We start from the raw sequence: 15,283 nt of genomic DNA, 5'->3' as shown, positions 1-15,283 counted from the left end.
AAAATGGTGCAAACAAGTGAAATTTTAATCATAGGCCTGATCAAACATCGCAACGATGAACTACACTCTAAACTTGCAGAGGAAATGTTTTTCAAGTAGTCTTAGTCCAATCTTTCCTATTGTAGCAATTGTTTTTATATTAACCAGCACCTATGAGACCAGGTGTGTGCATCAGTTGATTAAATATCCGAGATAATCAATGTAAAAATACACATTAAGTAATAGAAACAGTACAGGAGGAACACAATTATTTATGCTACAAGTATAAATAATGCAACTTTGCCTTAAATAAAAATTACCAGGGACAGACAGGCATCTCACTCGCACCCTCAACTGATTATCAGACATCACGGTATTTAAGGAGAAATGGCCTCGAATTCAATCACCAGTTGATATTTTGTGTGGCAGTTTGATTAATATATTTACATAGAGGTAAATAAACTATAATAATTGGACAGAATACAATAAACTTTCAGTATTAGAGGTAAATAAGTTTGTTTTAACAGGCGCTCTCAACCTGAAAAGTTTGCTGTACTACATTTTGCCAGGATAACTACTGGAGACAAGCAGGAGGCTGAAAGAACAAACAGCAAGCCAGGCAGCATTAGGAGAGGTTAATGTTTTGGGTGTAACCCTTCTTCAGAGGGTTACACCCAAAATGTTGACTTCTCCACCTCCTGATGCTACCTGGCTTGCTGCATTCTTCCAACCTCCTGCTCAGCTACCTTGGATTCCAGCATCTGCGGTTTTTTTTGTCTCTAACCAAGGATAGAGAATGGGCCAAGGCAGCAGGTACTCCTCGGCCTTCATTCAATAATTTCTCACTTGGTCACAGTGCCAAGCTCTGGAATTTTCCCCCACTTCACTGTTGGTCCAATCTTTTCCTCATCTTTGAATAAAAAAATGCAACAGAAATCAGAAGCTCGCGTACAAGGTAAAATGGAGAAGAAGCAGAATCTACATTCTACTGCTTAATAATGAAATTTTTGCATATAATCACTGAGTTTTTTTTTTAAAAAATGATTACATAAAAAAGGTTACCTTGCCATAGAAATCACTCATTCTGTGTAAAGGAACATGTTGAGTGCCATCATACATTTGAAACACTTCCTCATCTGGTACTGGACTGAGTCCTCTGTAGGCAAGTACAAACCAAATTCATTAATTCTGAAAATTATAAAAGCATTTTGTCAAGGAAATAAATATGAAGGTGAAAGTTTAAGAGTAAAAAGCAGGCCAAATAAATGCCATTTTTAAATAAAAACCGAATATTTCTGCCATCAATGGATAATTAGATAAAATTTTCATCATTACTTTTCCAAGAGTTAAATAAGAACAGATTTTTTTTTTAAAAAGTTCAATAAATTTTCATAATAATGAACATTTTGTTAATTTTTAAAAAATTTATTCAAGGAGTACAGATGTCACTTAATGCAACATTTATTGCCCCATCCAAATGCCCAGTTAAAAGTCAATCATGTTGCTGTGGGTCTGCAGTCACATGTAGGTCAGACCAGGCAATGGGGGCAGATTTCCTTCCCTAAACAAAGAACTTACAACAATGTAACTGGTTAAATGGTTGCCATTAAGCCAGTTTTTTACCGAATTAAATTTTAACTATCATGGTGGGATTTGAACCATACCTCCAGAATATCAACTTGGGGTTACAGATTACTAGTCCAATTACATTATCATTATACTACTGCCTGTTACTCATGATGCTGATATACCAAAAATATTTTTTATATAAAAGGAAATACACATTAAATGACTGTAATCCAACATGAGCATTTTCACTTTTGGTGCACAAGCTGCCAATCTCATAAGAGAAAGATAAGCAAGGCCAATACATTCTATACAAATAGACTTATTACCACCAAGTCTAACTATGTTTAACATAAAACTTCAACATAAACTTCACACAAGTATTCCAAACAAGGTACTTAGCCATTACAACGAAACTTCTCCAAGTTTTCATGCAAGCGTGCCTAATCTTGGATTTAAATGCCTTGATAGACTGGTATTCTTCCTGCATAATTAAGTGTGTGTTAAGTATTGTAGAACATCATACCTGTACACAGTTCCTAACTGGACATAGTGGAAAGCATCAATCTTCATTAGGAATCCCTGCCAAAGAAAACAATATTTATTCACGTGCTGAACTAGTAACATCAGTGTGATAACCCTTCAAGGCCCATGGGGAATCATTCATTAACCTTCTTGTGGAGTCTGTTGGTAAAGGGCAATGGCTTCCTATGTTGGAACTCATCATCTGAGCCCTTTACAAAGCAGACTATGAAGGACTTTGTGGTGTAGTGATAGTGTCCCTACCCCCTTGCCCCCCAAACCAGGAGGGCCAGGTTCAAATCCCACCTGCTCCAGGCATTGTAATAGGTAACTTAAAAAAAGTCACATTGAATGACTTTGCAACATCAAAGCATTCAGTCATGGGAGATTGTATTTCTGTGTATAAAGCAAAAAAAAAAGGACAAAACAGATGGAGGCGAGGTTGTATGGTGCAGTGGTAGTTTCCCTGATTCAGACCCAGGAAGCTGGGTTCAAATCACACCTATTCCAGAGATGTGTAATAATTGCAAAGTAGGATTTACATTGAAAAGTTGTCAAGTTTATTCAGCTCGAAGATTACCTAACAATGAATTTGCAATATTTACAAAAATGTATTAATGGAGAGCAGACCATATGGTAAAGCAATGGTTTCTATTGTTTGAGATCAGTTTGAAATACAGAGGTACATTCATACCTTTTTTAAAAAAAAAAATCATCTTGGTTATGATAGGATGCCTTCTCTATGGTTTCCTTTGGATAGGTTAGCTTGCCATTAAGCCATCAATGTGCCAATCTTTGAAAGAGCTGAGGAATGGCAAGAGGTTGCCTGTGTTTCTGGTATACAAATAATCACTTGGCAGTACAGAATTGATGAGATGAAAAGCTTTGAAAGGAAGTCACCTTTTCAAGCAATTTTCAGCTGTCCTTGTTCATGTCCTTTTTTTAAAAAAGCAATCATCATATGCAGTTTGAATTTTTAAAAAGTCAAGGAGGCCACTGGCTCATTTTCTATAAAGGCAATAATCAATTAATTCAAACAAGCCACATTTCAATAGTTCAGTTCTGTGATTCTAGGTATGTGATTTGTATTTTTAAATACCTTTTAATTTAGAATTTGGAGTTTGAACTAGTGGCAAGTGGGTTTTGGTCAGTGTATGAAGGGCTAATAATTAATATGTCAATCTTTTTACAACCATGATTTAAAATCAGTATGCATCAGAGAGCAGCTGGTTGGGATACTCCTGGAGTGATAAAATTATGTTGATATATTAAAAAATCCCATTATTAATCAGAGTGGAATCGTTTTAAAAACATAATTAAAGCTTGCTACTGGTTCAATAGAAGCAAAAAATTTTGATTTGGAAAAACAGAGTCTGGAAGGCCTTTGGGGGAATGTTTGTAAAAGTCCTGTCTCGGGTAAGATGTAGGAACAATTCCTCCTGGAGAAATGAGATAGGTTCTCTCAATGTAATGGTTCTAATTTGAAATTTCCAGATCAGAAGGGGTTTATCTGAAGTTAAGAAAGTTTATGAATAGTCAAGGGATTGGCTCAAGGTCTCAAGACCAGGAATTCTAAACTTATCAGTTTGGTAGTAAAAGGGAACTCTCTCCTACTTTTACAGTTCTCATATTGGTGATAGAAAGATTTGGTGCCAGGAACAGATGGGATTTCATCTTTGTGTTTCAAAATCTTTGAAGAGCGGCAGCCCCTATAAGCTGGGGAAGGCAAAGTTTTGTAAATTGGTTCAATTAAACTGCACATGAACAATAAAACATGGTCATGTTTAGCAGACGGGAATAATCACCTATCGAGCCAAGTCACTGGGGTAGCCATCTCTGGGATGTGGAAGTTCAAAAGGTTTCACTGGTCACTCAGTCTAAATAGCCTTATCAAGACTGGAACACTGACAGTCAGCAGAGTATAGCAAGGGGAGGCTGGTGGAACCATTACAGCATGTTAAACTGTACACACGTTAGACTCCTGAAGGAGTGGAAGGATGGATGGCAGACCAGTGGCAGTATCTGGAGAAACAGAGAGCAAAGGAACGGAATAAATGCATCCCCATTCTCATGGCTCCAGCTTGGATGAGACAGTCATGGAGTGGCAGCGGCAGAGGACTGTAACCAAAACCCCAGAGCATGTTTCAGAAACTCTAACCAATGTCAAGTATATTCAATGTTTCAAAAAGGTACCAGAGTGTGACAACACTGTATAAACATGTGGAAAAAAAAACAAACACTTTTCACTATTTATACGTGACAATAAATCTAAAAACAATTGGAGTTATATGCAAATAGCTTGACTTGCTGCAATGTTTTGTTATCTTCATTTCTGTTGCCTAATAAACTTCTGTTTTGCTTTTAAACTGTAATCTCAGCATTTTGGCTTATTTCAGCAGAAGACCACCATACAGATTTTTCAAAAAAGTAATCCATCAGGCCAGAGTACAGTCTGGGATCAGGTTTGTTCAGTAGTAACATGAGCTGGGATCACAACAATTCATGCCCAAAATATTTACATTAAAAAGGAAGCAATAGAAAATGTTAAAACTCCTTACAACAATATGCACACCTATAAAAATTATATATTTCACAAAAACTGGATTGCTGGTTTACAGTTGGTCTCAATTTACTGGTGTAGTCTGTCTTAAAAGTAATAAAGATGCACAAGTAGTAAGTGAGACAGGAGGATTCAATCCACACCAAAAAGGGAACTTACGATTATGGCTCTGGACAACAGTGTTATGTAAACAGACAAGGTATTCTTCCAAGTCACCTAATCCACCTAAAAATTGACATTTTGGTTAACCATCACTGAACAGGTTATCATTTCTTTTCATGCAGCGTATGGTTGATCTATTTTGTGGCTCTTCTGTGGATAAAAGTGTGTCTACTGCACCACAGCTGACCACACATCTCCTGAAAAAGGAATAAGTCAGGACATATGGTGTTTCTATGGTCAAGATCAAACTTTCAGCCTGTAAATTCATATAAGAAACAAAACAGAATGGATGCAATTCACAGAATGGATTACAGAGACATTACATAAGCTTCCAAATGAAATAGTTAAGCCTCAGTCACAGCAGATCCCAACATACGGAGACTGAGAAACAGATTCTGTTTAATAGAGTCTACATGTGAACCTACCTCTTCAAAATATTTCAGACCCAATTAAAGAGTTTAATTAATAAAAGAAAACTTGGATTAGAAACAGAAAGAGACCACAAATATATAAATAGAGGGAAATAAATAAAAAACAGAGCTAAGATGAAATAATGGAATAGAGAGAAGAAATGAGACACAATGCAAGATGGACAGAGGTAAAATAAAGGGGAAAACCAAAAAAAAAAGAGGGAATGCATTTAGCCAGACTAAGAAATTGAGAGAAGACAAAGACGGAACAGGGAGTGGAAAATAGGACAGGGAACGACAAATGCAAGAGAAAAAAATTGAACAATAGCATACAATCCAGACTTTAAGCTAATTGGTAAAATGAAAAGAATGTTAAAGAGCAATTAGAGCATGTAAATTTTGTTTTGCTCCTCATTTGGACTGGCTAGCCTTGCACTCCTATATACACATACTCAACTCGATGGGGTATTATCTTCATGAATTAGGCTTCTGAATTCTATTAGGAGTTGGTGAACTATGTATGAATATGTTCATACGGTATGACATGCAAGTAAGATAATTACATTTGGTTTGGAAGACTACATTATGCATTTGTTAGCATACAATAAAGACTTGTTAATGAAAACATTCAATTTCAAAAATAGGAAGTTGCATTTTACCTTCCGTACATCATAATGAAGGCCTCTGATAGCAAAGTTAGTTTGGTATTCATAGTTCTTTATTCCTTCTGGATACTAAAATGAATAATGGAGATAAATACAAGGTTCAAAGCCTCCAAACAAACAAACAAACAAACAAACAAACAAACAAACATTCAGCACAACACCATCATTTGCTTCATATTAGAAACTGAAGCATTTTTCTTTGGGTTTCAGAGGAGAGCACACAGCTTTGTTTGTCAGCGTTAAAAGCTTTTTAGTGTAACAATTTAGGTGCTTTATAATTAAATGCTTTAAGCCTACATTTGCTAAAAAGTAGCAAGTCAATTTTAGCCAGTTGCTACTCTGTAGCAGAAGCACTGTACAACTAACGTAATAACCATCATTAGGGGGCCACCTCTAGCCATTAATTATTCTCCACATTGATCAATGGGAAATTATGCCTGACTACAATGGTGTCTTTATTCAATGCTCAAATTGAAGAGGCTTAAAAAAAATAATCAAGCATTATAGAAAGCAATTGTAAGCAAAAGTTAAAAAAATCTCAAGATACACATCTTCATATTAGAAAGACAGATTAATGATTCAGGTTTTTGCTTTTATATACAGTTGGAGATTATGGTTGGCCTTCCCTTTAGAAGTTTGAGTAGAAATCTATTTATTCAGAATAGTCAGAAATATCCTGCTTAAAAGTCTGCTGCTGTGTCTGACCTACCTGCTAGCCTAATATGCACCAATCAACCTCATCGTGCCATGGCCAAATACCTCAACTTCCCCCCCCCCCCACTCCGCCAAGGCCATGCAGGTCCTGGGCCTCAAATCGCCACTCATATACTGCCTGACGCCTTGAGGAAGTACACCTCATCTTCCGCCTCAGAATCCTCCAAGCCCATAGCATCATTGTGGATTTCACCAGTTTCCTCATTTCCCCTCCCACCACCTTATCCCAGACGCAACCTGCGAACTCAGCACTGCCCTCATGACCTGTCCATCTTCCTTCCCACCTTTACCCCCACCTCCATCTACTTATCGCACTCAGTTATCTCATCCTCAGCCACAACCCCCTCCCATTTATCTCACCACCCCCTCTGCTCACAGCCTCATTCCGGATGACGGCTTTTGCCGAAACATCGGCTCTCCTGCTCCTCTGATGCTGCCTGACCTGCTGTGCTTTTCCAGCACCACACTCTCTACTCCAATCTCCAGCATCTGCAGTCTTCATTTTCGCCTACTCTAATCTCCCAGTTCACTTCAGCTAACTCCATTTTCATGCTCACATTAGGACATCTTCGACCCTCTTCCCTCTTTCAAACAAATCAGTATGTAAGCTTCGAACGTACTGCAGTGGCTGCTACCTAGGGATGAAAGATCAAGTCAAATTCAATTTCATTTGTTATAACCCTGGATAATTCAGTTTTAATAGTAAGCATATGTAACATAAAACAAAAACCAAAGTGTCTACTTTCCATTATCTATTAACATGATTCATTATTTTATGAGTCAAATGTAATTTTAATAGCATTGAGCTTGAAGAATTTCTGTAATTATTTTTAAAAGCAGCAAGTACCTTATATTGATCAACAAGTATTTCTCGTGCTGTATTGAAGATCATTGTGTGCAGCAAATTGGAATACTGCGCCAGAGTATAATCATAATCAAATCCATAAATTTCAATGTTCCCTAAATTAACCTCATTATTGGAATAGATGTTTGCAGGATTGAGGAGGTTGCAAATTCCTGGGGGAATGAGTTCTAGAAAAAAAAAGGTTACAACAAATTAATTATGAAATTCTAAACAATGAAAACTGTAGCATTCTACTTTCATATAGTAAAATATCAGAACTATCACATCTCCAAAGCTACAAGGGTGAAAAAAAATTCTGTTAAATAGCCAATCCTATTAGCTTAGAATAAAGTAAAAGTCGCATTAGGTATCAAATGAGAAAAGTGACCAACAGAAAACCAAAAACCATACAAACATCTCTTCCTTTTTCTAAAAAGGAATTTACCTTTTACAAAATCAGCAACCACAAAGTTACTAGTCAAACCACCAAATATTTTAAGCTGGTTTCTCTTCTTCACAAATAATCACTAGGTACAGCGAAGGTTAAATGAGCATGTTAAAATGGTGCTTTGTGAATATTAAAGTATTTTAACTGTATTACATTGCTGCAATACGTTTTCTGCATTATAATGATACGCAAGATGGAGGAGGACTTCAGAACAGAGGTAACAGGGGTAGCTGTAGACCATGTGTCTGAGCCTGCTATGTCATCCAATAAAATCATGTCTGATCTCCTGCCTCAAATCTAGCTTCTTGCCCATTCCCACTAACCCTGGATTATCTGAAACACCAAAAAGTCTATGCGAAAACCCCAACGTGTTCAGTGATACATTGGCTCACCAACACTTTCTCAAGAGCAATTAAGAATGGGCAGCAAATGGTGATCTAGCCACCAATGCTCACAACCGGGGAAAAGAAAAGTAATTTTTTTTAAAAAAGCATCTACATCTATCTGGGTTAGAGAATGCCTAAAAATTCCAAGCGAAGAACTCTCATTTGAATCCAAAAATTTATTCCAGAGGTTCTGCCCCCATTTTCCAGTAAATAAAAGCAAAATCCTGCAGTTGCTGGCATTTTGAAATTAAAACAAAAAGAGAAACTCAGTAAAGCTGGTGCTTAACAGAGACAGAAAAAGAGTTAATGTTTCAAGACCAGTATGACTTCCCCTAATGCTACTTTTATCCTGTCAAACCTCTATTCAGAATACTGTTTGTTTATTTCAATGAGAGGACTTCTCATTCTTTTAAATTCCAGAGTCGAGACAGTCAATTTAAATCAGCCCCTCACCATCTGCTGATTTTCACAGCCCACGAACCAGTTCAGTACAGTAGACATTTACTGTCCTCAAGGCAAGAACACCCTTCCTTAGGAGGTTAACATTGCTCAAAGGACTCTATGTATTTTCTGACAAAATATTCAAGTCACGAATGATCTTTCATGCTGACCTTACATGAAAAATGTTTTGAATATTTTATTTCCCATTGCATCATTCAACATATTTATTCACTCAAATCTTCCCTCAATGTAAATTGTTTTTGTTGAGTATAAGTTTTTCAGAACTTAAACATGAAACCCTCAAAACAGAAATTTTATGATGATTACTTCCAAATATTTTTCACTGAGATTACAAATTAAATACCAGATAAAAATTTGCTTTATTCTCTAGTTGTTCTACAATGTATTGCAGGAGTAGCTGTCATGGAATCATGGAATTTAAATAAACTAATCCTTATTTCAATTTCTCCAGCCTGTAAGAAGATTGTTTTCTTTTTCTTTCCAACTTTCATTAATTCTTGCTAATGCTCAGTCTAACAGATGAAAAACACTAATAGGAGTAGCCTTGAGAAACCAGCGCAGACGTGCTTTCTGAAACTTATCATTCCTGATTTGCAGCTCCTCAGATTCTACTTCCTGGGGTTCTGAACCAAGCCCTTTCTCACTGCATCTTAAATGTTGTCATCCTTCATTACTAGAGCTACTCATCCTCCATTTCATTCTCCCAGGCTTTGAAATCTTGTGCATTTTGCAATCTTTATTTTCCAACCTCAATTACCTTTTAACCACGTTATGGTAATGTCAATAGATAAAAGTTACATTCTAGGTTACAACAACCAGCATGTAAAACCATGGCAGATGAAACCATGAACTGTTGCAACTTTTACATCATTGCAAATTTTCCACTTGCAATTTCAATGTCATGGATAGTTATAGAATATAGAACATAGAACAGTACAGCACAGAACAGGCCCTTCAGCCCACGATGTTGTGCTGATCATTAAGGTAAACCTAATGTACGAACCCTCAAATTTCTGTGACCATATGCATGTCCAGCAGTCTCTTAAATATCCCCAATGACCTAACTTCCACAACTGCTGCTGGCAACACATTCACGGTGGCACAGTGGTTAGCACTGCTGCCTCACAGTGCCAGAGATCCGGGTTCAATTCCTGCCTCAGGCGACTGACTGTGCAAACTCCACGCATTCTCCCCGTGTCTGCATGGGTTTCCTCCGGGTGCCCCGGTTTCCTCCCACAATCCAAAGATGTGCAGGTCAGGTGAATTGGCCATGGTAAATTGTCCGTAGTGTTAGGTAAGGGGTAAATGTAGGGGTATGGGTGGGTTACGCTTCGGCGGGTCGGTGTGGACTTGTTGGGCCGAAGGGCCTGTTTCCACACTGTAATGTAATCTAATCTAAAGAACCCACTTCTGACATCCCCTCTCTACTTTCCACCAAACAGCTTAAAACTATGACCCCGCGTGTTAACAATTTCTGCCCTGGGAAAAGGTCTCTGGCTATCAACTCTATGCCTCTCATTATCTTGTACACCTCAATTAGGTCCCCTCTCCCTTATTTTTTCCAATGAAAAGAGTCAGAGCTCAGTCAACCTCTCTTCGTAAGATAAGCCCTCCATTCCAGGCAGCAACCTGGTAAACCTCCTCTGAACCCTCTCCAAAGCATCCACATCTTTCCTATAATAGGGCGACCAGAACTGGACGCAGTATTCCAAGTGCGGTCTAACCAAGGTTTTATAGAGCTGCAACAAGATCTCAGCTCTTAAACTCAATCCCCCTGTTAATGAAAGCCAAAACACCATATGCTTTAACAACCCTGTCCACTTCGGTGGCAATTTTAAAGGGATCTATGTACCTGCACACCAAGATCCTGCTGTTCCTCCACACTGCCAAGAATCCTGTCTTTAATCTTGTACTCAACTTTAAAATTCGACCTTCCAAAAATGCATCACTTCACATTTATCTCTCAGCCCATCTCTGCATCCTGTCAATGTCATGCTGCAGCCTTCAACAGCCCTCTATACTGTCAACGACACCTCCAATCTTTGTGTCGTCTGCAAACTTGCTAACCCATCCTTCAATCTCTTCATCCAAGTCATTAATAAAAATTACAAAAGAGTAGAGGCCCAAGAACAGAGCCCTGTGGAACACCATTCACCACTGACTTCCAAGGAGAATACTTTCCTTCCACCACCACTCGCTGTCTTCTGTCGACCAACCAATTCTGTATCCAGAAAGCTAAAGATTTCCCTGTGTCCCATTCCTCCTGACCTTCTGAATGAGCCTACCATGGGGAACTTATCAAATGCCTTGCTGAAGTTCATATACACCACATCCACTGCTCGACCCTCAACTTGTCTAGTAACATCCTCAAAGAACTCTAAGATTTGAGGCATGACCTGCCCCTCACAAAGCTGTGCTGCCTGCATTTAATCAAGCCATGCTCTTCCAGACAGTCATAAATCCTATCTCTCAGAATCCTTTCTAACTCCTTGTAGATGACAGATGTGAGACTGACTGGTCTGTAATTGCCAGGGATTTCCCTATTTCCTTTCTTGAAGAGGAATTACATTTGCCTCCCTCCAGTCCTCAGGTACAACTCCGGTGGAGAGCAAGGATGCAAAGACCTTTGCAAGTGGTGAAGCAATCACATTTCTCACTTCCCAAAGCAGCAGAGGACAAATCTGGTCTGGCCCTGCCGACTTGTCAATCTTTATTTGTCAAAATTTTCAGCAAATCAGCTTCCTCAATCTCTATCCGTTCCAGCATGCTTACATGCTCCTCAATGGTTTCATTCACTACAAAGGTCCTTTTCTTTAGTAAAGACACAAGCAAAAAACTCATTTAGGGCTTCCCCTACCTCCTCAGATTCTATATGCAAGTTCCCTATGCTATCCCTGATCGGCCCTACTCTTTCTTTGATCATTCTCTTATTCCTCACATACGTATAAAATGCCGCGAGATTCTCCATAATCCTTCCTGCCAAGCCTTTCTCGTGCCCCCTCCTGGCTCTCCTCAGACCATTTTTGAGCTCCTTCCTCACCTGCCTGTAATGCTCTAGAGCTGAGGAAGACCCTTGCTTCCGCCACCTTACGTAAGCTGCCTTCTTTCTTTTGAAAAGAAGCTCCTCTGCTCTCATCATCCAAGGTTCCTTTATCTTACCCCTTCTTACCTGTCTCAGGAGGAACACATTTATGCATCAGTTGTGACAACTGTTCCTTAAACACAGTCTCCACATGTCTATAGTGCCCTTTCCATGGAGCAATTGCTCCCAGTCCATGCTTCCCAACTCATGTCTGATAGCATCATAGTTTCCTTTTCCCCAATTAAATATCCTCCCATTGTGCCTGCTGCTCTCCTTCTCCATAGCTATGTAGAATGTGAGGCAGTTGTGGTCACTACCACCAAAATGCTCTCCCACCACAAGATCTTACACCTGCCCCGGCTATTGCCGAGCACCAAATCCAAAATGGCTTCTCCCCTCATCGGTGTTTTAAAAAAAAAAAATTCTCAAGGTCAAGGACCAGGCTCGCAGGAAAGTAGTCTGACACAGAACAAACAGCCAAGAGGCGAGTCTGCTAGAATATAAGTGTTTTATTCCCCGCAGCGTCGCCACAACCAGGTCTCGTACTTACAACGGGTCTGGTTTATACTCACTCTACGTGTTACCGGAACTGGGAGCCGTCAGTTCTCGTAGAGCGGTTGCCAACAACCCACGCTCGGCGGTTAAACGCAACCCCGGAGCAGACTCTACCGAACTGGAGACTTTTCCAGCTGATATACTCTTTGAGATCTAAACATTCATGTGAACAGCAGAGCAAGGCTGAAAAACACATTCCATTCTGGTCACATACAGATAAGAAGATTCACACGGGAAGGTGTGTAATAAGATTCACACGGGACTAAGTGACACCTTCCATTTTCGGTTAGATTCACACATGTATTGGGACACAATTTTAACCCTTTCACCACATTCCACTGCTTGGCCCAATACATGTGTTACATTATGATTCACACATGTATTGGGACATAATTTTACACCACAATCGGCCTGTCAACGACTGAGTTAGGAAACCCTCCTAAACACACCTTACAAAAACACTCCTTCCATTCTTATATCATGGCTTACCAATCAAAGGAAAATTACTTTAAGATTCAAACCTTTAGGTCAACCTTAGTAAAACAATTGTAAAGAAGAATGGCAACTGAATATCCTACCTGTTTGCAAAAAAGATAGCCATAGTACATTCTATTCTACTAATATTCTACAAAGTCTTTGACCACACAATAGAAGATTTGTTTTATAGAATAATATTTGACAAGGGAGGCATTTTCGCCTTTGTCACATTGTTAACAGTAAAGCAAAGTTCGGAGTCGGATGTGCAAAAATGTATGTGAATGCACTCAGGAAAACCAACATAAGACCATAAGATATAGGAGTAGAGTTAAGCCATCTGGCCCTTCAAGTCTGCTCTGCCATTCAATCTTGGCTGTTTCTCAAACTCATTCTCCTGCCTTCTCCCAAAAACCTTTGACCCCCTTACTAATCAAGAACCTATCTCTGCCTCAAATGCACTAGTGACTTGGCCTCCACAGCCTTCTGAGGCACTGAGTGTTTCAGAGTCACCATGCACTGGCCAAAGAAATTCCTTTTTCATCTTAGTTCTAAAGGGTTCAGCCATCACTGAGGTTGTGCCCTCAGCTCCTAGTCTCACCTCCTAGTGGAAACATCTTCACCACATCTACTCTATCCAGACCTCTCAGTATTCTGTAAGCTTCAAGTCAGATCTCCCCGACCTTTCTAAACTCTTCAGTACAGATGAAGAATCCTCATACGACAAGCCTTTCATCCCCAGAATAATTCTTGTAGACTTACACTGGACCTCCTCTAATGATAGCAGGTCAGGCAGCATCCGAGGAGCAGGCCTGCTCCTCGGATGCTGCCTGACCTGCTGTGCTTTTCTAGCACCACTCTAATCTAGACTCGGATTTCCAGCATCTACAGTCCTCATTTTTGCCTCCTCTAATGACAGCACACTCTTCCTTAAATATAGGGCCCACAACTGCTCAATATTCTAATTGAAAATCTAATCAGAAAGATATTTATACAGCCTCAACATACATCTCTGCCCTCTTGAAATGAATGCCAACATTACGTTTGCCTTCCTAACCCACTAGTTGAACCTGTAAAGTTAACCTTAGCAGAATCCTAAACTAGGATTAAAGTTCCTTTGCACTTCAGATTTCTAAAGCCTTTCCCCATTTATAAAAATATAGTCTACACTTCTGTTGTTCATATCAAAATGTACACAATCTCACACTTAGCCACATTATATTCCACTTGCCATACTTTTACCCAAGTGCCTAACATGTCCAAGCTTGTTTTGCAATAAGGCAAATGTAGAATTTCAGAATATCATATTTAAAATTATAATATTTCTCTTCTTCATTCATATAATAGCAAATTGCACAGATTTTCAAGGCTGAGAAGGCATTGAGCATTAAAGCGCTGTGCTGAATCTTGCTTTTCAAATGAACTTCTATGCCAATCTTAATATACTACTGCAAGTTAAGGTTGTGCTGATAATTGAAGCTTTACTGTAAGAAAGTCAATATAATAACAGCTCCCAAGTATAGAAGCAAAAACAAAAATCTTTGCATGTGTGCATGCACATTTGGCATTTGTGGGAAGGCTCGAGGGTGGAGGGAGGAAGTGGGAAAAGGTCAGAGAGTGCAAACTTTTCCCAGTTATTTCTACAAAAAATAAAAATCTTCCATTTCAATATGGTTAGCTAGAGAAGAATTTTGGAAATTCTTAACACACACCTTCCTGAGACTGTTGTAACATTTGCAGAGGTAACAGAAGTGGTCCCATGAGGTGAAAACGGTAACGGTTCTGGGCTTTCCTGCCTGGTTCATTTTATTGATTAGTGAACACAAATTCAAAACAGAAAAGATGTGACAACCTTGTACTTTTGCTTTTTATTAAAAAAGGGTAGATATTGGAAACATGAAATAAAAACACAAAAACGCTGGAAATACTAAGCAGGTCTGGCACATCTGTTGAGACGAAAAAAGTTTCAAGTTGATGGCCTTTCCTCAGGACTGGGAATAGTTAATACAATCAAATCAATACAAATAGAACTTCTTTTAAAAATCAGTTTTGCTTCTAGATAGCAGCCATTAAAAGATTGTTATTCACACCTCCTTTGATTGTTTTGTTTCTTCACTTGTCCTAGTCCAACTTCTGTTTAGCCTGGCACCTTGAAACCTTTTGTCAAATTTCTTCTGGTCTCCATCCTCTCAGCCTTCCCCTTTTGTTCCCCTCCTTACTTTAACTTGCTCAAAACCTGTTACTATACCGTACAACTAAACCTTTCCTCAATGCAACAGAAGACCACAGACCCAAAACATTAACTCATTTCTCTCTCTCCACCTGACCTGATGACTTTTACCAGAACTTTATTTCTAAAAAGATACTAAATTTTATTTTTAAAAATTGTACTTTACAAATGCAAACTAGTGATAAAATCAGAACAGCAGAGAGGTCATAGCATCATAGGGCATA

The 15,283-nt window shown here is 38.9% G+C and overlaps 1 protein-coding gene across 1 annotated transcript in view; it reads right to left on the bottom strand.

Annotated features, from left to right (window-relative positions):
* LOC122558914 (5'-nucleotidase domain-containing protein 2-like) overlaps window positions 1-15,283 on the bottom strand; it is a 63,520-nt gene that overhangs the window by 42,491 nt on the left and 5,746 nt on the right. The window contains exons 2-5 of the mRNA XM_087994201.1: window positions 7,426-7,610; window positions 5,859-5,933; window positions 2,072-2,127; window positions 1,042-1,135 (exon numbers count right to left, since the gene is read on the bottom strand). Coding sequence (XP_087850327.1) covers window positions 1,042-1,135; window positions 2,072-2,127; window positions 5,859-5,933; window positions 7,426-7,610 — 410 coding nt within the window. The remainder of the gene's footprint in view (window positions 1-1,041; window positions 1,136-2,071; window positions 2,128-5,858; window positions 5,934-7,425; window positions 7,611-15,283) is intronic.

This window comes from Chiloscyllium plagiosum, unplaced genomic scaffold (assembly GCF_037043375.1).
Source record: "Chiloscyllium plagiosum isolate Xiang-an unplaced genomic scaffold, Cpla_swu_hap1 HiC_scaffold_14, whole genome shotgun sequence".
Lineage (NCBI taxonomy): Eukaryota > Metazoa > Chordata > Chondrichthyes > Orectolobiformes > Hemiscylliidae > Chiloscyllium > Chiloscyllium plagiosum.
The sequence above is the reverse complement of the archived record's forward strand: the minus strand, read 5'-3'. Positions and strand labels throughout refer to the sequence as shown.